The sequence below is a fragment of the Diabrotica virgifera genome, chromosome 1 (genome assembly GCF_917563875.1).
Source record: "Diabrotica virgifera virgifera chromosome 1, PGI_DIABVI_V3a".
Classification (NCBI taxonomy): Eukaryota; Metazoa; Arthropoda; class Insecta; order Coleoptera; family Chrysomelidae; genus Diabrotica; species Diabrotica virgifera.
In genome coordinates, this window is record NC_065443.1 from 277,621,193 (window position 1) to 277,644,196 (window position 23,004).

Genomic DNA, 23,004 nt, shown 5'->3' on the forward strand with positions numbered 1-23,004 from the left:
AAATAAACAATTATAAAACCTGTAGATTTAATTTGATAAAAATCTTTATATGTATATGGTTACTTGTGTAGAATTTTCTGAATTTTTTTATGATCTAGTATCTAGTCAGTTTTTTTCTAAAATTTTAATTAAATAAACTTAAAAATATTTTGATAGGTATTTTACAAAACAACTAATGTTGCAGTTAACTTGTTTAATAAAAAATTATGCATCCACTTTTGGGGAAGAACTTTTTGATATGTTGTTTATTATACATTTTTTAATGAAATTATTATATGTTCTATGATTTTTCCAAAGAAAAAAACTACATTGACTCCACGATCTACTTTTATTTTTACTACTGACATAGTTTTATTTTTATTTTTTGACCATCAATTTTGATTTTATGATTTATTTATGTTTTCCTTTTCTTTTTATTTTTATAGGAATGTTTGTTTTCGCTGATTTTGTCATTGAGCCACTGTTCTAGATGTTGGATACAAGTAAGTGTTTGTTTTCCTTTTTTCACCAGAAACTGTCGGAGTTTTCTTTTATTTCGTTTGTACGCGAAGTGTTTAGTTTTATTTTCGTTGAGTGATACATAAAACGTTAAAAGGCAGTTCGAATATACAATTAGGATTTTACGAGGTTGTTTCTCCGGATAAACATGCAGAAAGTATTTAGTATTACGATGCTATAATTATCTGCACTTTAGGAAAACAAGTATTAACATCAGAAATATATTTTACAGTAACATGCTTAATTAACGAAATAACAAAATTTAAATAAAATCTAAATACCTACCGGTTTTTTCTCATTTTTTTATTAGTAGTTGTCAACAATAATTATTATAGCCTACTACTAGCCTACCCTAGCCATTTCATATTTTCTACGAGTCTACTAGACCAGGGGTCACCAATTAGGTTCCATGAGGGTCCGTTTCGAAAATCTATGATACTTCTGGGGTCCGAAATTAATGCTACCTATTTCTGTTTGTTTTTTTCTGCAACTGTAATGTTCACAATTTGATTCAACATCAATAGTATGGTATAACTAGACCCAAACCCAAACATCCCAAAGTGAAAGTTATCCTCCAACACCAAATTGTTCTATATGGTCCACATATTGTTCAGTAAAAAGTTAAACCATTTTAAGCGTCCGGTTTGGGGGGGAGATGGGGAAGAAGTCGGTAAATTAGTAGTTTTTTTTACGTTTTTCGTCAATATTTCTAAAACTATGCTTTAGCGTAAACAATGTTTTATACAAAAATGTTTTACATAAAATTTAAAACAAAAAAGGCCCTATACATAGCTGTTATAAAATCAACGGTTCCAGAGTTACGGAGAGTGAAAAGTGGAGGTTTTCGATACTTTTTATATTTTTCGGGCAATTTTAATATTTTTACTGATGAAAGAAATTTTCTTTAACAGGATTGTGTTTTGTAAATAAAATTTGCTATTTCAGTGGCCGATGTTATGTTAGTGATAAGCCCTTGAAGAAACGTCAACCTCACCACCCAAAATTATCATCAATTGCCTAAATAATATAAAAAATATCGAAAACCTCCACTTTTCACCCTCCGTAACCACGGAACCGTTGATTTTATAACAATTATGTATAGAACCTTTTCAACGAACACATTTCGTTTATAAATTCGCAAAAGTGTGTGAGTTATTGCGTTGCCGCTCCTGCAATACTCAGATCAGATTTATCAATGGATTCTTAAGTAGTTTTTTCTTCTGAATCCAAATCTGAAAACGGCATTTCGATATTTCTAACCGTCTTCGAGATAATCGACTTCAATTCGACAATCGACTTTATTGGTTGGAAAAAACTACATAAGAAACAGAAGTATTTCATATCATAAATGGAACCCATCTCTCTTCATAGTGGTATTTTGACTTTTTTGACCATAGCTCCGAAGATGGCTTTATAAGCCGAAAGCGCTCAGCTAAGAATTATTAATTTTACACACTTCAAAAGTACACTTCTCCCCCTTTTACCAATTATTTATTAACAGCTTTAAAAAGGTTTATACGGGTATACGGCCTCCCCTTTATGAAAAATGGACTGTTCCATTTGCTATGAAATTAAAATATAGTCTCCGTAGCGTAGCGTATGGTATTATTATACTATACTAAGATAAGAAAAAAATTTATTTAGAAAGTCAACAAAATACAAAATTAATGACTTACAATATTACATTTTAGATACAATACTACATTTAAGATACAATACTACATTTAAGATTACAATAGATGCTCAAAGTGCTCTCCATTGTTATCAATGCACAAGTAATATCTTCGTCTCAAATTTTCTAATGCGTCAGATATTGTGTTATTATGAACATTTAAATTTTCAATTTCCGCGCGAACTTTTGCCGTGATAGTGTTAATATTTGTATTTGAATCAAAATACACTTTTTCTTTTAAAAACCCCCATAAAAAGCTATCACATGGTGTTAAGTCGGGACTATTTGGTGGCCATGTAATGGTACCCTTATTGCCGATCCACACATTAAATTGTGTGGATCGGCAATAAGGCAATAAATAAAATGATGACTGACAGTTTATAATAAATTAATAAATGTTTAATTTTGAAATGTCAGTTGCATAGATGGTTACCCTTTTGTAGTACCATACGCCATTATAGAACAAAACTAATGCTACACTATGTTATATATTTGTAATCAGGAAATGCAGGGCTACTCAAAACTATAAAGAATACAGAGTGTCCCATTTGAAATATTGAAGATGCATTTTATTGGGCACTCTCTGTATACACAATTTGGTCTGTTGCTACACTGTTGGTCGGTACAGATTAAATAATACAACTTTTATTTGAAACTTTTTTTGTATTCCCGAAATTAAGGAAAATAAGTGGGGGTCAAAATATAATGAGAAACCCTGTACAAATAGCTTTGATGATGATGATGCTTGCCAACCTTCGGAACATAGACAGCACGAATCGTTCTTCCGTCTACAGTTAGTAGTTTCAAATTAGTAACGTCCGGTGCCGACCACCGGAGCAGTAACACGCGTACGAGCGGAAGCGAAGCAGCAGAGAAGCCAACGAGGTGGGGATAGTCGACTGTGGACTTTTCAGTCCAGTTGCGAGTGTAAGCGCAACAACAGTTGAGCGGTGCTCACTCTCTGAGGCTAGAAGACGACGAGGAGCCAACGGTGGAAGAAGTTGCACGTTTAGCAGGAATTTTCATTCCAATCACGAATGTAAGCGTGGTAGCGAAATCGTGAACTTCTAAGCCTTAGGCGAGAAGGAAAGGCAAAGGCCGATCGACTGGATGTGGTGAAACTTAGGGAATTTGATTTTATTGGATTCTCTGAGACGCCACAGCTAGAGATCGGTTAGCAGAAAAAGTAAAGCGGGCTCGACGGGAGCCCGCTACGGGATTTCTACTGTGCCTCCGTAAGGGAAGGGTGTGATTTAAAACATTGCACCTCGACACTGCAAGGTGTAGTTTTTTTAGAATTCTACATCGTGCAGCCCCGGCCCCTAGGTCAGTAGAACGAGAACAGCAAGAGGATCCCGTCCCAGTTCTGTCTGGGTACGTGAACAACCGCGCTTGGTGCAGGGAGCCAACCCTGAAGCTTGGTGCAGGGGCCAGTCGGCAGAAAAAAAGGCTTCTCCAAAATTAGGACCGTTCGCCCCCAACCCCAGACGATTGATCGAGCTAGGTCTCGATCACAGCCCCGTTCCATGGCGCATACCCCGCCAATCTATGAGGGCTCACGCAAAGTGGGCCCAAACCTGTTTCAGGAACTAAGCTCCGAACCGAAGGATACTCATCCGTGGATGATAGAAGCGAGAAAGATGGTTTCAAACTCCCTAGGAGCGAGAGAAAAAAGGAACAATCCAAAAAGAAGAAAGAGGAGAAAAAGAAGAGCGACGAAGAAACAAAGAAAGACAGGGACAACCCAGAAGTAGAGCCCATGGACGACGAGGCAGAGCAGGCAAGCAGAGGCACTACCAAACGAGCCAAAGAGAGTGACAGCGAAGCAAACGAAGACATTAAAGAGAAGGTAAAAAAGAAGAATGAAAAAGAAGACATGGCAGCCATGAGACAGCTGCTAATAACGATGACGGCAGAGAAAGAAGTAGAAAACAAGAGACACAGGGCCGAAATGGAACAACAAAGGATCGAAAACGAGCGACAGAGGGCCGAAATCACTCAACAAAGAGAAGAAATGATGAAAATGACAACCCGGTTGGACGAACTGTTGACAGAACTGAAATAGACAAGAAAACTCCTTGAGAATTTTCAACAACAGAAGCCAGCCTCTGAAGCCAAAAAACCACAGCCACTCCCTGAAGCCAAGATGCCACAATCAACCGCAGAGGAGAGAATAAAAAAGATTCGAGGAGAAAAACCGAAGAATAAAGAAGAATTTCCAGAACTGAAATCGCCGATTTCAAAAGAAGAGGCGACGGCATGGGAACTCCAAGCAAACACTGCTATGAGGTCTGCTTCACCCCCAGCACAAGACTCTTTCAACCTGCCCCGAGAACCAGTTCCACCAATCCATCCATCTACAAGCACGGGTGGAGATACGCCTGCCGCACGGCGCCCCAGTGTTTCGGAGTCGGACCGAATGGTGACAAACCAAGACGAAGACGCTGCCGCGTTGCCTGAACAACTCACGCGTAACTCACCAACGAAAGCCGCCTGTAATAAAATTACAGAGTGGGAGCGAAACAGGGGCCATCCTCAGTCTAGCCCAAAAACAAAATGTCATCACGGTGAACAGGATCTCCAGGAGTGCCGGTAGGGAAACCCTCATCCAGGCGAAAAGCCCGGAAGATTACCGCAAAATGACTCACATCATAGAGGAATACGCGAAGACCCTGAAAGACAAAAGACTACAGTGGATAGCCTTCCCATTCGAGGAAGAAGTAAAGCCCAAAATGGTAATAAGAGGGCTACCCACGAATACCACAGAGGCAGATATTAAGAACGACATCAGCTAAAAATATGTCAACGAGAGCCGGCCCAAGAAGACAACTACCGATGTTCGTCATGACTCTGAATCAGGGGGACGTCGAGGCGGCGAGGCGTATAACCATCCTGTGCCACATGAAGGTCGTGGTAGAGGATCTACGAAAGGCAACCGGACCAATGCAGTGCTTCAACTGCCAGGGATACCACCACGCCCAGAACGCGTGTCACAAAGATCCAAAGTGCGTCAAATGCGGTGAGGATCATGCGGTCAAAGCTGTGCAAACGGGCCAGAGATGTTAAAGCTACATGCGCAAACTGCAAAGGCAGCCTTCCAGCCAGCTACAGAGGATGCCCTAGGTGCCCTACATGGGGAAGACCACCACCAAAGAAGCCACAGCAACAACCACAGCAAGGACGACCACAAGCAACCGGCGTCTCCTACACCCAGGCCACGCAGAATACGCAGAACAACGCAGCGATCCCCCACGACGAGGACTACTTAGTCAGAATGGTCACCAACATAGTGACTAAGGTAGTCAAAGAAGTGATACTGGGCACCAGGGAGGCACAGAAGTAATGCTGGCAGACAGGGGATACTTGAGGATAGGCTCCTGGAATCCGGGCGGCATATCAACAAATCAAAACATCATGGATGAACTCGCCAACAGATATGAGATGGACATCGTAGCAATTCAGGAGACCAAGCTAACAAACAAGTTCAGTCTAAAGTTTCCTGGGTACGATGTATATAGGAACGACCTCACTATAAGATCAGGAGGAACGGCCATCCTAGTCAAGAAGGGAATTAAACACACCAGATTCACGACTCCACCACTGGTAAACATGGAGGCAACAACAGTAGAAATGAAAATGAGGCAAGGCGCAGTCAGAATAACATCAGCCTACGTAAGACCGCAAGACCCACTAATGGATCTTGACCTAGATGCGTTCCTAAACATCGCTGAAACATCCATAATAATAGGAGACCTAAATGCAAGATCCCCCAACTGGAACGATAGAGCTACGAACAGAAACGGACGACTACTAAATAGCTACATAGAAAATAACGAAGATACAGTGGCAATGGGCCCAGAAGAACCAACACACTTCCCAGGAAATGGACTTCCCACCCATATCGACATCGTTGTGGCCAAAAACCTAGGACTACAATCAGAACTAATTACGTTGAACGAAGGAACAACAGACCACAACCCCATTCTACTAGAAATAGGAACATGGGAAGAGACAAACCCGCCGAAAAGAACAAAAAAGAAAATAAAGTGGACGAACTATAAAAGACTAGTGAGTGAAGGAATAAATATAGTGCCAGTTATAAATAACCCTGAAGAAATAGAAGAAAAAGTCCTAGAGCTCGAAAACATCATCCAAGAAGCAATCAGAAACAGCACAACAGAGGAAGAAGTCGAGATCCACACGGGAAGGTTCAAAGACATACCACAAGAAACACAAGAATTGATAAGGGAAAAAAATAGAGCGAAGCAAATAGCCAGAAGAACGAGAAACCGAGTAGACAAAACCTGGGCAAATACATTAAACAGAGAGGTCAAAACGGCCCTACAACTCCACCGTAGCAAAAAATGGGACAACTTTGTACAAGAGATGGAAGAACTAGACTCAAACATGAAAAACGTTCGGAAGCTCCAGAAAATGATGAGAAGCGACAGAAAACCCATCCCCCCATTACATGGAGAAAACGGCATGGTATACACCATAGAGGGAAAAGTAGAGGTGATGAGGTCTACACTCGAAAGAGAATGCAACCTAAACTTCCACCAAAACGAAGGCGACGACTTCTTGAAAGAAGTCGAAGAACAAGAAGAAAGACCAGAAGACCCAGATGACATCATTTCCCCAACATCACCGGAAGAAATCAACGAACACATCAAAAACAGTTCACCGAGAAAAGCGCCTGGTCTAGACGAAATAACAAACAGAGCCCTAAAGTATTTGCCCAGAAGAGCTATAGTGTACTTTACAAACATAGTGAACGCGATACTAAGATATAAAATATTCCCGAACAGATGGAAACAGGCCCATCTCATTATGATCCCAAAACCTGGCAAGAACCACACATTCCCGCAGAACTACAGGCCAATCAGCTTACTTCCAGCGATCAGCAAGATAGTGGAAAGAATCATTCTCAGCAGACTGCAAGCGGAAACACACAGATTAGAGATAATCCCAGAAGCTCAATTCGGATTTAGAGCAGAGCACTCCAGCGAGCTACAAGTACTCAGACTAACTGAGTACATAGCAGCTGGATTCAACGACAAGCAGTACACTGGAGCAGCATTCCTGGACGTAAGCAAAGCTTTCGACAGAGTATGGCATAAGGGGCTCTTATACAAAATGCGGGGTTACGGGTACAGCGGAGCGATGACGAGGCTAATCTCCTCGTACTTAGGCGGCCGGAGTTTCAGGGTTCGGATAGGACAAGTCCTGTCCGAGCTCGGAAGCCCGGAGGCTGGAGTACCACAGGGAGCGGTCCTGTCACCTCTGCTGTACACAATATACATCGCTGATGTACCTAGAACACCAGGTACCCTTATGAGCCTCTACGCCGACGACACAGCGATAGCGGCCAAACATAGGAACGTAGACATAGCAGTGACCAACCTGCAAACAGCGTTAGAAGACATCGAGGAATGGAGTATAAAATGGAAGATAGCCATCAACTCAGAAAAGACGCAAGCGGTTCTATACAAGAAAGGAAGACAACAGCCAGAAGAACAGCTGACGGTGCAGAACACCCCCATCGAGTGGAAAAATGAAGCTAAATACCTAGGAGTCGTCATGGATAAAGGATTAACCTTCCAAAAACAAGTAGAAGCCACAGTCCAGAAGGCCAACATCGCGAGAGCAACATTAAGAGGACTCACAGGCAGAAAAAGTAAACTAAAACTAAAAACAAGGTTAAGACTAATAAACAGCATAATATTACCTGTATTAACATACGCATCTCTCGCATGGGGACAAGTATGTAACACTCACAAAAAGAAGATACAAGCGGTCCATAACAGCAGCCTAAGAGAAGCAGCCAGAGTCCCAAGATACGTAGCAGAAAGATTCCTGTTTAGAGAACTTCAACAGGTGAGAGTCACCGAAATTATGACAGACAAGGCAAGGGTCAAATTCGCGGAACTGGAGCACCACCCAAGTCACATACTGCGAGAGATGCTAAGGTATGACGAGTTCCACCGATGGAAGCACAGACGTCCTAAACAGCAAATAGTGGATTAAAGTGAATAAAATAAGACAAATAAAAGTGATAGTAGTTAGTTCGTAGCTCGAAACTCCAAGTGCCGAAGAAAAGACGCAACCAAAGCGTAGGTCCAACATCACGACCAGGTAAGCAAACCAGTAGAAAATAGAGGAAAAGGCGTAAGCCAAACAAAAAAACACAAAAAAACAAAAAAAAAAAGACTCAAGCCAACAAAGAAATCACACAAAAACAAAAAAATCATAAAAATCTTGAGTTCCGAGCCATTGGACCGAGCTCCATTGGGCTTGGTACAATGGCTTGGGGCCCAAGCAAGCAATTTTTAGTTCCGCGGTTAAGTAAGTAAGAGGATAAAGGCATAGAGCGCATCACGCTGAGCCTAATTTTTTTTTACATTCGATTAGGGTACCACATGGAATCTTATTACCCAGGATTCCATTGTGAAGAGCATTTGGCTTCGATAGTTGTGCCCCCATCGCGAATCAGCGTGCTATGGGGGGAAAGGGATGGCCTGGGGCATTGGAGCGAGGTGGGGTGATCCCTGTTTGAACTCGGGTCAAAACACCTCGCCCCAATGAATTGTTACACCCGAATGTACTTTTTCGATAGGGTGGACATCTCCCACAGGTCGGGTTGAATCAAATTGCTTGCTTTGCTTGCTTCTTCCGTCTACAGAAAAAATAAAGGATCCAACGTCAACTGACCAATAAGGGCCTCAGAAAGATATCATGTAGTCATTCATAATGTCTACATATCTACTAGATGTACAGAATAGAATATGTACTTCTAAAAAAATTATTAAAAGTTCCCAATGATTAATAGATAATAATGATAAAATAAAGTATACTTTAATAGCTCAAGAATATAAATACCTATGTAATATGGCTAAACAGTTATGAACATGTGGTGTCTTCATTACTAATAAATGTTGTTAAAATTACGTTTGAAATGACATTGTATTGAATAATATAATTAAAAAATTAAATACCTGTGAAATGAATGGTCAATTAAACATAAAGACTTTACAACACACTTTGTAGATCCCAGGTGTTTATTCTCCGTGTCTAAAATTCCAACTTAAATATAAAATTTATGAGACTCTTTTTTAAAATTAACTATAAGTACCTACATAAAATATTGTCATCGAATAAGATAAAAATATAATGTTTCTACGTTTCTAGATTGAAAGAAGAGAACTTATGTAAGAATATAAAATACACCCTGATGAGTAAAAGGTAGGTACCTACGTTGAGCAAGAATCAAATATGCACAGTAAACATACTACATAATAATATATTAATATTATTATTATCAAATATCGTTAATAAAATTAATACCATGAAGTGTCAAATACCTACTTCGTGTCTACCTTTGGAATGAATTCTATATAATCTAAAATCTGTTAATAATTAATACCTTCGTGTAGCTATAGTTTGGCGTACAAAGAAGGTAGAGGAGGGACGTCTAGTTCATTTCGTTGATAGCTCCTAAGTTAGATACATAAAAGTAGTAGATATAGACACAGTATAGGATATAGTAAAGTATATAGTATAATATATAAAAAAAATAGATATATTTTTAATACTGACTTCCTCTTCTTGCTTACGGTCTCGTAGGTGGGTGTTCTAATCGAACACGATGGTGACTCTGGTTAAAACTAGGTGTTATGTATACCCTATTCCATGAATATACGACTGTGTTGGATTATTTCGACAACGAATATTTTATTGTGCAAAATATGAAGAACGAAAATAAATTGCAAATTACATTGCTGTTTATTGGAATTATTATTAGAGCCATTTACTTTCGTACTTCTTATGTTGCACACTGAAATATTCGTTGTCACGATAATCCAAAACAGACGTATGTTGGTGGAATGAACCATACTACTGGTACTAGTCATTAGATGTTCGTTACTAGGTGCTAGGACAGCTGTGTCCTCAAGAAGTTGTTGTCTCCTCAAGAAATTGGCCTACCAAGGATAGAAAATAAAACTGTTATAGGGATTATACGTGACAGTAGTAGAAATACTTTCTTTCTCGTAATCTCTAGTGCCCTTCAGGGCGTCGGATCAGTAGAAATACAAGAGACTATAAGTCTAATAATAGTTCTAAAGATTGTGTTACCCTTGTTCTTATGTGGCCACAAGGCGAAATTGTTACCAGGACCTTTCCTCAACCTTGAGGAACCTTGTTATGTAAGAAACATATGTCAAGGAAGAGAACAGAACTTATGTAAGAAACGTATGTCAAGGAAGATAATAAATACCAAGAATAAATCAGATTCAGAACAAATTAAATAAAAATAGTAACATCTAATCTTTCCAATTTAAACTGATGGATATCATAAAATACATGATAAAAAAGGAGTTACCCATGAGGATAAGAGTTATGTAAGGTTGATTAAAATAACAGGTACATATTCCAAGTTGATATTGTTTAGTGCATAGTGCATGCTGATGAATCGCTGTTGGTAGGGAAAATTGAAAGGGACTTCAACTGTGTGATTTGTAAAAAATAATACTTTTGATATCTAAGAACTGAATTAAGTATATATAAATGGAGGAATAGATGAAGATAGGTGCAGTAGAGTTAGAGCGGTAAGGATAAAATGGAAGTACGCAAGTTATGGATGATATGATAGCAAAAGGTCAATGAAATTAAAAAACGACCGACATAAACCAAATATGATGTATGGCATTAAATATAAGCCAGTTAAAAAGAAAGAACAACGAATGCATGTGTCAGAAATGAGAATGCTTACCTAGATGTACGAGTGGGATGGGAAAATTAAGAGTAGGAATTTATTGGCGAGTTTAGGTGTGGGACTAATTAGTGTTAAAATTCCAAAGAATACATTATGATGGTTAGCGGACACCTTATTCTTCTTTTTCTTCTTGTAGGACATGTTTATTCTATCATGTCATGTTTATTCTATCGTCCCAACTCTTGTGATGTTCATACCACCTCTTCAGGGATCTTAAAGGCTGTATGACACTATGCATTTTCTTGTATCGTTTCTGATATGTCAAAAAACTTCATAGTGTCATACACAGATACAAGAAAAGATATCAGAAACGATACAAGAATTTGTGTCAGACACAGATTCTTGTACAAGAACTGCGCCAATTTCTGCGCAAAGAGCAAAAACGTAAAACCTGCTGATAAAACATCTAAATGTCATAGTGGCGGCTGAAAATGGGATCATATTATGTCTTGATGAATTTATTTGTGTTTTTGTAGGTATTATTTATAAATATTTTATTGATACTTAATATATGGACTACTGTTCTACTAATAACCATATATGTAGCTCCTAGTCAAGTTCAAACTATAACTTTGGATTTCATGTTGCATAATTTTTTAGTAGAGGAAAATACAATAATTCCTAATTTGGATCAAACTGAAGCTAATTCTAATGCAAATATTTTAGCACAAATATCAAAACAAAATAAAAACACAAATAATCAACCACAGTCAACGTAAAAATTCTGGTTAACATTAAAATGTTAAATTTATAAGTTTTTAAAAGTTTATAAATTTTATAAAATCCTTAAAATCAGCTGTAGACGCAGTACTACCGTACCAATGTAACGTGACACAGGGTGACAAACAAAATTTCGACCAATCACGTGCCGAATTACTTACAATTTTCGATACAAGAACTTGCATAGTGTCATACAGGGGCCAAATGTACGTACAAGAAAATGTATATAACTTTCTAATATCAGAAACGATATTAGAAATCCACAAGGAAAAAGTTTTCCTGTAGTTGGCTGTATACCATGTAATACAAAAAACAGTAAAATCCTTTATAAAAGGTATATATTTAAAATCCCTAAAAAGGGCTACATCACGATCACATAACTATATAGTTTTCGATTGGTTTACTAATCATCATCAGTGCATCAAGGCCAATCAGTGGTTTACCAATCATCATCAGTGCATCAACCAATCGAAAACTAGTTATGTGATCGTGATGTAGCCCTTTTTTAGAGATTTTAGATATATACCTATTATAAAGGATTTTACTGTTTTTTGATATTAGAAATGATACAAGAAAATGCATAGTGTCATACAGCCTTAATAGTGGTTGTTTATTGGGTTTATGTATTGTTGCAAATTTCACGATTCTTTCTGTTTTTCATTTTCTTGGTCGCTATTTGTACCTCTTCATTAGTTGTATCTTCGTCATTGTTAATATCTTCGTCAATATCTAGGTTGGTCTTCTTTATCGGTGTACATATCGGTGTCATTGACAACATTTATTATTTTTTGGTTTGTTTGTGCTGATTGTTCTTTCTCCTATTGCCTCTGCGGCACTAATTGTAATATTAGATGATTTTCGTCCCCCTTAAAGGGGAAGCGGTTTAGGGGGAAGCTCGGGATAGGAGTGGCAAGCTTTTTTGCATCTTTTTGGGATGCCAAAATTAACATTCTCACCAAAATTCTTCTTGTTCATCTTGTTCTTAGAAGAGTTCATATCCCTGACGACTAGACTCATCCCTAACGTGTTACAATGTGATTCTTCCGTGTTTAATCCAATAGAACATTCATTAAAATTACAGAGCGTGAATTAGAACGCAGAAAAATGGAAAAAAACAAAAAAAGTACAAAAAATATGTACCTTTTGAATAAAAACAATAAGTATAATAAATAATGAACTTAATAAAGATTTCATTTGAAATTTAAAAAAATAGGCACTCCAAACGTATTTTAAATGAACAAATTAGATATACATACAAATAAATAAATTTTACTAAACTATTTTTGATAAAATTACTACAATAGTTCTATTATTATTGGATAAATACTTGTGATATGGGTTATCCTTACCTTATTGTACATTTAAATACAATCAATTTAAATATTATATTTTATCTTATCTTGACAAACGTAAACAAACTCGTACTGGTATCACTTAACGAAAATAAGTAATGACTGTAGACCTATTTAGATTTGTCATTAAGTGATTCATGTTCACTAACCAATCACTTAACGACTATAACAGAGAGACAAAACGTAATTTTTTATTGTAGTTATGACTGAAAGTGCTTTTAAGGCCAGGGATATAGGGCTGAGGGCCCAAAAGAAGATCCTTTCTCGAATGGCGGGGAAAAACATAGCCAAGGCCTTCATAGACGATACGACGGCTTCACTTTTGGATAATTTATACCGACTGGCCAAACAATACGTAAGTACTTTTTATTATATATTTTTAAAGGCTTCTTCTTCTTAAGTGCCGTCTCCCAATCAAAGGTTGGATATGATAATCACTATTTTTATTTTACTTTTCCTTAAAATTTTCAACGATGACACTCTTCTCCTTCCTATACTCCTTCCTCTTCTCATCTTTTCCTGTATTATCAGTCTTAGCATTTCATATCGCTGGCCCCTCATTATATGTCCCAGATATTTTAACACATTAAAAGTAAAAGTGGAAGATGAACTAACTGACCCAATTGAATCCGGCAATGGGATAAGACAGGGGGATTCCTTGAGTCCTTTATTGTTCAACCTGATCATGGACGAAATAATAAAAAAAGTAAGAACTACAGTTGAGTCCGGAAATCTTTACCCGTGCGTCATCATTTAAAGTTTAAAGCATACGAAATAAGTCGATGATAAGTCGGAAATTGAAATTTACTAAACGCAACAGCAAGTCACTTACTACTGTCACTTGCTGTTGGGTTTAGTAAATTTAAATTTCCGACTTATTATCGACTTCTTTCGTATGCTTTAAATGATGACGCACGGGTAAAGATTTCCGGACTCAACTGTAAAAAAGGATACCAAATGGGAGAAAAACAACTTAAAATTATCTGCTATGCAGACGATGCAATACTAATCTCTCAAAGTGAAGATGATTTACAACGTATGCTGCACCAATTTAACATAACCGCCAGAAAATTTAACATGTTAATTTCCCCAAAAAAGACAAAATGCATGGTTATAACAGCAGATCCAATAAGATGTAAATTGGAGCTGGAAGGTCAGATAATAAAACAAGTGATGGAGTTCAAATACCTAGGCATCACACTATCTAGCTACTGAAGGCTCGAAACATAAGTGGAAAATCAAGTGAATAGAGCAATCAGAGCCACAGGTTGAATGAATGACACAATATGGAGAAATAAAAATATCGGAAAAGAAATGAAAGGCACAATTTACAAAACAGTCATCAGACCAATAATGACATACGCGGCAGAAACACGACCCGACACAGAGAGGACAAAAGATTGCTCGAAACAGAGGAGATGAAAACCCTTCGAAAAATCGATGGTAAGACTCTATGGGAAAGACCTAGAAGTACAGATATACGACGGAGATGCAAGGTGGATAACATTAATAACTGGGTAAGAAACAGAAGAATAGAATGGAATGACCACATAAGCCGAATGACAACAAATAGGGTAGTCAGGACAGCGAGAGACGATTCCCCAATAAGAAGACGATCAGTGGGATGACCACGAAAATGATGGAATGACAACTTACTAGAGGCACACTGAAAAAACAGACAGAATCATGTCTATACAAAAAGAAGAAGATATTGTAACTTTCTTATTTTTATTGTGTTTATTATTTCGTATTATTTGCATATTTCTTGCACTACTTCCGTGTTCGTTTTCTTCTGTGTTCATGCTATTCTATGCATAAGCATCCTTCTGTAACATCACATTTCAAATGACTGTAGTTTATTTATGTGTTCTTGCTTCAATGTCCAGCTAGAAGCAAGCTTCAGAAACGCCTGAGGTGTAGAGTAGGGTACACCACAGGCGGTTCTGAATACACTGAAAAGAAAAAACATACATATGTCAACCGATGGTGGTGGCCCCTGAATCGAATTAAATCTAAAGCTATCTTTCCTTAACAAATATATACTTACGGATTTAATATCCCTTCCAGTTAAAAAGGTATAATCGAAAGTGCCACATTTAGCCCAGTAAATGAACGGGAAATACGGCGATACCGTGTAATTTTAAGGGGCAGCACCGAATTGCATGAAAATTTGGATTTAGGTTCTACTTATCCTCCACTTCAAAGTTGAAAGTGTGCCATTGGTTGCTTTTGCTTGGGGGGTGACTGTCACCGGTCACCCCTTTTTGGGGGTGAAAAAACGCAAGTGTTTAAAAAATCTTTATTTTTATTTTTTCTAATAGTCTGGGCTGATTATCGGAGAATAGGCCATTTTTGGGAAAAGTTATTTACCAGCAATTTTGTTCCTGGAATCGAAGCTTATGATTATATATATTAATAATATAGATACGCAAAGTTCGCAGATAGTGTGCTACTTTTTTTATTAACAAAATGGCGCCCCCAAATCGTGTTTTTTTCAATTTTTGCTCCATAACTCCGAACATTTTATCTTTACACCAAAAACAGCCTAATAAAAATACACCGAAATTAAATTCTGCATAAAGACATGTTTTTCTCGATCTGCTCCGACGAAAATTTTCCTCGGAAAATGCGGGTTTTCCCAACAAAATCTTTAAATTTTAAATAAAGTTTTAGATAAGTAATTATCTACCAATAATTAAATAACTCGGTGACATAAAGCTTTCTTGGTTTAGATTATAGTTCCAGAAGCCGGTGAAAGTTAAACGAATATTTTAGCAACAATTCAATTGTTAATTAATAAGTTACGGTCGCAATAATAACCAAAATAATTATGATACACTGATCAAACTTTGAAATCTTATAAAGATGAGATACCTATTTAATATTTTGTCGACAAAATATAAATTTTTAATTTTTTTGAATAATCTTTAAATGTTTAAAAAAAAAGTAGTTATTAACAAATTACCGTTTCTCAGAAAATTTTTATTATATTCTAATTTTAAAAAATAAGTAAAATGCGTATTTCAAAGCTCTTGAAAATGAATGCTTTAAAAATTTTTTACAACCATTTGCAAAAAAGTTATGAAACAGCAAAGTAAACATACGATTACTACGTTGTTTATAATTTTTTTTAATTCTTTCAAAGCGTAAAAGTGAGTTTAAAGTACAAGCTAATTACTTACAAAAAATATCGATTATTAGTTTAATGGTAATATTTTAATTAAAGATTATAAATATATTTTTTTGTAATTTACACACGCGAAAGTAGACTAATACAGTATCGTAGCTAAAATTTTCACTCGAAGCGACGAACGCCGCGCGACGTACAGTAGTTAATAAATAAGATTATGTTTTATAACCTGTCTCCGGATCTGTATCCGGAAACATGTCTCCTACTTTCGCGCTAAAAATTACAAAAAAAAACATTTTTAATCTTTGATTAAAATATAACCATTGAACTAATGTTTGATATTTTTTGAGAGTAATTAGTTTGTACCATAAACTCACTTTTAAGCTTTGAAAAAATTAAAACAAATTATAAACAACGGATAAATCGTATGTTTATTTTGCTGTTTCATAACTTTTTTGCAAATGGTTGGAAAAAAATTTTAAAGCATTCATTTTCAAGACCTTTGAAATACGCATTTTAAGTATTTTTTAAAATTATAATATAATAAACAATTTCTGAGAAATGATGTTAATTTGTTTATAACTATTTTTTTAACATTTAAAGATTATGCAAAAAATTGAAAAATTTATATTTTGTCGACAAAATAATATATAGGCATCACAGCTTTATATTCTTCCTAAGTTTGATCAATGTCTCATGATTATTTTGGTTGTTATTGCGACTGTAAATTGTTAATTAACAATTGAATTGTTGCTAAAATATTCGTTTAATTTTCACCGGCTTCTGCAGTTATAATCTATACCAAGAAAGCTTCTATTTCACCAAGTTATTTAATTATTGATAAATAATTACTTGCCCAAAAAATTTATTTGAAAATTCGAGATTTTATTGGGAAAACCCACATTTTCCGAGGAAAATTTTCATCGGAGGAAATCGGGAAAAACATGCTTTTATGTAGAATTAAATTGGGGTGAATTTTTATTTGAGTATTTTTGGAGTAAAGTTAAAATCTTCGGAGTTATAGACCAATAATTGAAAAAAACACGATTTGGGGGCGCCATTTTGTTAATAAAAAAAGTAGCACACTATATAGATTCCAGCAATAAAATTGCTGGTAAATAACCTTTCTTTGTACTTTACTAATTAGACCAGCGCAGCGTATTATAACTTTTTTTTTCAAAATTTAAAGATTATGCAAAAAAACGAAGAATTTATATTTTGTCGATAAAATATTAAATAAGCATCAAATCTCATCTTTGAGATGTATCATGATTATTTTGGTTATTATTGCGATCCTACATTGTTACTTAACAATTGAATTGTTGCTAAAATATTAGTTTAATTTTCACCGGCTTCTGGAATTACAATCTATACCAAGAAAGCTTTGATGTCACTAAGTTATTTAATTATTGATTAATAATTACTTACCTAAAACTTTATTTGAAAATTAGAGATTTTGTTGGGAAAACCCGAATTTTCCGAGGAAAATTTTCGTCGGAACAAATCGGGAAAAACATATCTCTATGAAGAATTTAATTGCGGTGAATTTTTATTTGAGTGTTTTTGTTGTAAAGTTAAAATCTTCGGAGTTATAGAGCAATAATTGAAAAAAATACGATTTGTCGGCGCCATTTTGTTTATAAAAAAAGTAGCACACTATCTGCGGACTTTGCATACCTATATTATTAATATATAGGATCTTATAATTCGATTCCAGCAATAAAATTGCTGGTAAATAACTTTTCCATGAATTTTGCTAATTAGCCCAGAGTATAAGAGTTTTTAGCATCAAAACTAAACGAGTTACGCTCAAAATAAAATTGCCCCATCTTTGGTAAAAAATTTATGAAAATCTCCCCCTATTTAGTACTTTAAATGAAATCAAACGTTACCGCTACAAAAAAATTACTTTACTTACGTATTTTTTATATGATCTGTAAGTTTTGCCCGTTTAAAGTGCTTATTTTTGAAAGGGCTTGAATGAGTCACTAATCACGAGTGTATGCAAATTTTGAACAGCCATATCTTAACCAATTTTTGTCTTACAGAAAAACAAAATGAAATTAGCATATTTATAAAAGCAAAGCCTACATTCTTTTACTCTTTGAGATTTTTCGATCACTCGAGATCACTAATAGTTATTTTAAAAAAGAGCATTTCTCCAAAATTTTTAGAAAATTTTTTTACTATAAAACCAGATTGTATGAACAATATACAGGGTGTCCCGAAACTCTCCCGACAAACGAAGACCGGAGATTCTTCATATAATTTTAAGACAATTTAGCCCAATTCACCTAGTCCGAAAATGCTTTTTAAGGGAGCTAGAGCTCTTTGAAAATGGCGTCTTGGAATTAGTTTTTCTTAAATATCTCCAGAACGCTTCTATTTAGAAAATCGAAAACTGGTACTCTTATTTATCTTCCAGAGATAAATGGATTACATCGATTACAAATTTCTAGTACCGGTCATAGGCGCCCGCCTGGGGTAGGGCAATGGATATTTTATCGAATAACTTTTTTGTCTTTAACTTCTAAGCATTTTTGACAATGGATTATTATTAAAGTGTGAGGTATTTAAAAGCTACTCTTGCTTTAAGTCGGTAGGATGTGCCGTTTTTTAGAAAAAGCAATGGATTATTAAAGTGTGAGGTATTCTAGTACTAAAAGCTACTCCTGCTTTAAGTCGGTAGGATGTGCCGTTTTTTAGAAAAATCGATTTGAAAATTTTTCGTCTTTTGAATTCGAAAATAATTTGAAAAAAATTATCAAAAAAAATCGGAGTAGTTTACCGACTTAAAGCAAGAGTAAGTTCTAGTACTATAACACCTCACAATTTAATCATTAAGTGTCAAAAATGCTTAAAAATCAAAGACAAAAAAGTTATGTGATAAAATAACCGTTGACCTACCCAAAAGAGACGCATATGACCGGTACTAGAATGTCACAATTGAGGAAATCGATTTATCTCTGGAAGGTAAATAAAGGTACCAGTTTTCGTTTTTCTAAATAGTTTTTTTTTCAAAATTTTTTTCAAATTGAACAAACGAAAAATTTTCAAATCGTTTTTTCTAGAAAACGGTGCCACCTATCGACTTAAAGCAAGAGTGCCTTTTAACACTACAATACCTCACAATTTAATACTCCAGTGTCAGAAATTCGCTATGGATGGAATCGATTTATCTCTGGAAAATAGATAGGCGTATGAGTTTTCGTTTTTCTAAATAGAAGCGTTCTGGAGGTATTTAAAAAAATAATTACAAGACGCTATCTTTAAAGAGCTCTAGTTTCCTTATGAAACATTACTAGGTAAATTGGGTTAAATTGTCTTAAAATTATCTGAAGAATCTCCGGTCTTCGTTTGTCGGGAGAGTTTCTGGACACCCTGTACATACATATAAGGTAAATGGTAAGGCGGTAACGATTAATTTTCTTTTTAGTATTTTTTTTATTTTATTTATTTTTCTCTGTTATATATTTATTTTTTGAGTTATTTGCGAAAAACCGGTTGAAGACGTGTTTTTTTTGTCGAAAATTAAACATTTTCAATCGCAAATAACTCGAAAAGTATTGACTTAGTCAAAAATATCTATAGAACAAACGTTGCTTAAAATTAGTCAATTTATCCATTTCCGGACTTATTTTAAACGCGCGTTTTTCACTCCCGAGAAGGGGTGATTGTCACCCCCCAAGTACAACGGCACAAATTAAACTTTGAAGTGGAGGGTAAGTAGAACCTAAATCCAAATTTTCATGCAATTCGGAGTTGCCCATGAAAATTACAGTCCAAAACGGTCACTAATTATAGTTGCAGTCGCAGAAATAGTACACTATAATGAAAGTATTAAAAAGTCGAGCTCGAATATTTAGTTTCGGTTTTGAAGTCATTTCTGGTTAAAAAATTATGACCGGATATTGGAAAAAATGACTCAAAATTATTGAAATCGTATGTCAGTCGACGCAAAGTTTCACGAGAAGAGTTCAAATATTGACTTCCAGTTCTACTATCGGTCACGTAAAGGCGCGTTTACATGTATCCAGTAACTGGCGCCAGTCGCACTGGAACGACAGTGCTGGCATCATGTAAACGCTTTTTTGTTCCAGTCCAGCGCTGTCTGCCAGCGCTGTCTCGAATAGAAGGCTGGTCTATTTTTCTTGCCAGTGGCACTCGTCCGCGTCCCCTCTAACCCCGTGCCAGTGGTTGTAGACACGTGTAAACACAGCGTTCCAGTCGCTGGCGCTGTCGTACCTGTGGTTTCAGTGGCCGTATTAGGATTTTTAATAAGAGTGCCAGTGAGATTGGCGCCAGTTACTGGATACATGTAAACGAACTAACGAACCTATCCAGCGCTGTCTTAGTCAAGCACTCGCATTCCAGTGAGACTGGCGCCAGTTACTGGATACGTGTAAACGTTACTTTAAGTGAAAACCTAGGACTTACGAAGTCGAATTGCTGTATTTATTATATTTTGGTATAAAACTAAAATCGTAAGTGTAAGTCTGTATTTTTTTTTTCATCGAGACTAACTAAAACGACAAAACGACTAATCATTTTGTTATTTCGTTTTCGTCTACCTGTCCTATTTTTTTATTTTACCACTCACTAATTAACTTCTCTGGTAATCGTATATCCAATTTTCTCCCGTGTGCTATTTTGATCCTGCACCATATCCCGGTACAGTGCATTTTAACTTTCAATTAAAATCTAAGCCGGAGTTAACTAGTAAATGCATGTTCTGGGAAACGTGTATTAAAATTTTCAATTAGCCTGAAATATTTGATCGTATGTTGTTGAATACAGGGCATTTTGTAACTAATTAATACTGTTGATGTGTGTGTTTGTGTATCTAATAGTTCGTAAGTAATTTTCAAATAGCTCCGTAAAGTAAATACAGATGGTCCAGATCAAGGTTTTCGTTTTCTCCACGATTCCACTCCACATCAAAACAGAAAAATTTGAATAAAAATAGTGTTCATATTCAAGGAAATAGATATGGGTGTTACGAGTAATACTTTTATGTACAAGCAAAAGTCTTCAAATTATCTTTTCTACAAGAAGAAAAATATTTTTACAGGACATTTAGAAAATTACGTAAGCTAGTACGGAAGCAGACTAATAGGCCTCCACTGGAAGATAACAGTAGACAGCACTTCAAAAGTAAAAAGAATGTGGAGAGATTAGATATAGATATAGATAGTATTCAAAGATAACAAATACAGAGATGGTATGATCCCCAAAAATATGAAAAACGAAGAAAATTCTGGTCTGGAGGGGACCCTGTTGAAATGTTAAAATTGCTAAAGGAAGATAATGAACATGTTGTTTAGAACAGTTCACCAGGTGGTAAAGTGACTTGGTGAATGTCTCTTGTTCTTCATATGAGACAAGAACCAGCTTCTGTAGTGGTTGATTACGAAGACTCTGATTATCTTTGTCAAGTCGAAGCAAAGTGTAAATCATTGGGTGTTGAAATGAATAATAAATGGAGATAAATGTATTATGTCACATAAACTTTTTGCAAACACTGTACAATAATAACAATTACGAATTTAATAAACAACTTTGCTACGTTTTAGCGAACCGTGAGTAAACTAGGACCACGCCCTGAGTGTCAAGCTTAAATGTGATAGTGAGAGAATCGAGAATAATTCGCGTAGTAAACGTAAGATTGTCCAAACTATGAAAATACGAGAGTAACGAGAGAATTGTGAGTTGAAATTGCTTGACACTCGGGAGACTACATTGGTAGTTGTGTTAAATGCGACTGACTAACTCTGTGATTGGTATCTAACTGAACTGACTAACTGAGCAGTATAAGAAATCGGCTTCTTCAGACTTTTACAACGAGGGGGAAATCAATAATTGATTTTTGTGCATATCTATAAATTGTTTTTGTGAAGACTGAAACGTATGAAAAAGAAGAAATAACTGCGGATCAAGATTATAAATTTGTTTTCAGAGCGTAACAATCATTGAGTCAAAGGTTGCGAAAGTGCCAACGGAAATATCGTATTAATTTAAGATTTTTCTCATATTAGAGTTGATTGGAAACTGCAAGGGGACAGATGGCCGTCATGTGTGTTCATTTAAGAAGTAATCGAAAATGCGATAAATTATTTATTGAGATAGTATAAGTAAAGAAATATAATTATCGATATGTTGCAAGGTTGAAACGGGAAGAATAACGAATGGTTGGACGACTCTTACTTTTACTATAATTCTGAGGAAAAACAACGCTAACGAAGAAGACCATAGAATAATCAGGTTGATTAGCAATACGCTAAAATTATTTCTTAAAATATACATATATAACTGCATATCCTCATACCCCTTCAGCAATTAGACTGAGACTATCGTCAAAGGACAACAATCTGTTAGATCACAGAAAGCAAAAAAGAGCGATGGATAATATTAATGGAGGACCTAAATATGAGGAGAAATAGCCAAAAGCTTGGTCACTATTGAGGCGTTGGGCCTAATAGTAGTACATTCTTTCACGGTTTTTGCTGTAAATTTTAAAGAACCGCTTGGATTGAAATGAAATTTGGCAGACGCATAGCTAATATGTCAAAGAAAAAAAGTGATATGGTGCCGATGTGTGCTTTTGCCCTGGGCGTGAGTTTCACCCTATCTCGGGGGTCAAAAAATGTATGTCCAAGATAAGTCCTGAAATGGATAAACTGACTAATTTTTTAACAACTTTTGTTCTATAGAGTTTTTTCACCAAATTAACACTTTTCGAGTTATTTGCAAGTGAATATGTTTATTTTTCAACAAAATAACCACGTTTTTAGACAGTTTTTCGCAAATAACTCAAGACGTAAGCATTTTGTCAAAAAAATATTCTTAGCAAAACTATAGC

At 35.9% G+C, this 23,004-nt stretch overlaps 1 protein-coding gene across 2 annotated transcripts in view; it reads left to right on the forward strand.

Moving 5' to 3' along the window:
* Positions 1-23,004, forward strand: part of LOC114327606 (tumor necrosis factor alpha-induced protein 8-like protein) — a 151,765-nt gene that overhangs the window by 107,769 nt on the left and 20,992 nt on the right. For both annotated transcript variants that reach the window (XM_028276279.2, XM_028276278.2), the window contains exons 3-4: positions 426-482; positions 13,216-13,370. In XM_028276279.2, coding sequence (XP_028132080.1) covers positions 470-482; positions 13,216-13,370 — 168 coding nt within the window. In that variant the 5' untranslated portion in view covers positions 426-469. The remainder of the gene's footprint in view (positions 1-425; positions 483-13,215; positions 13,371-23,004) is intronic.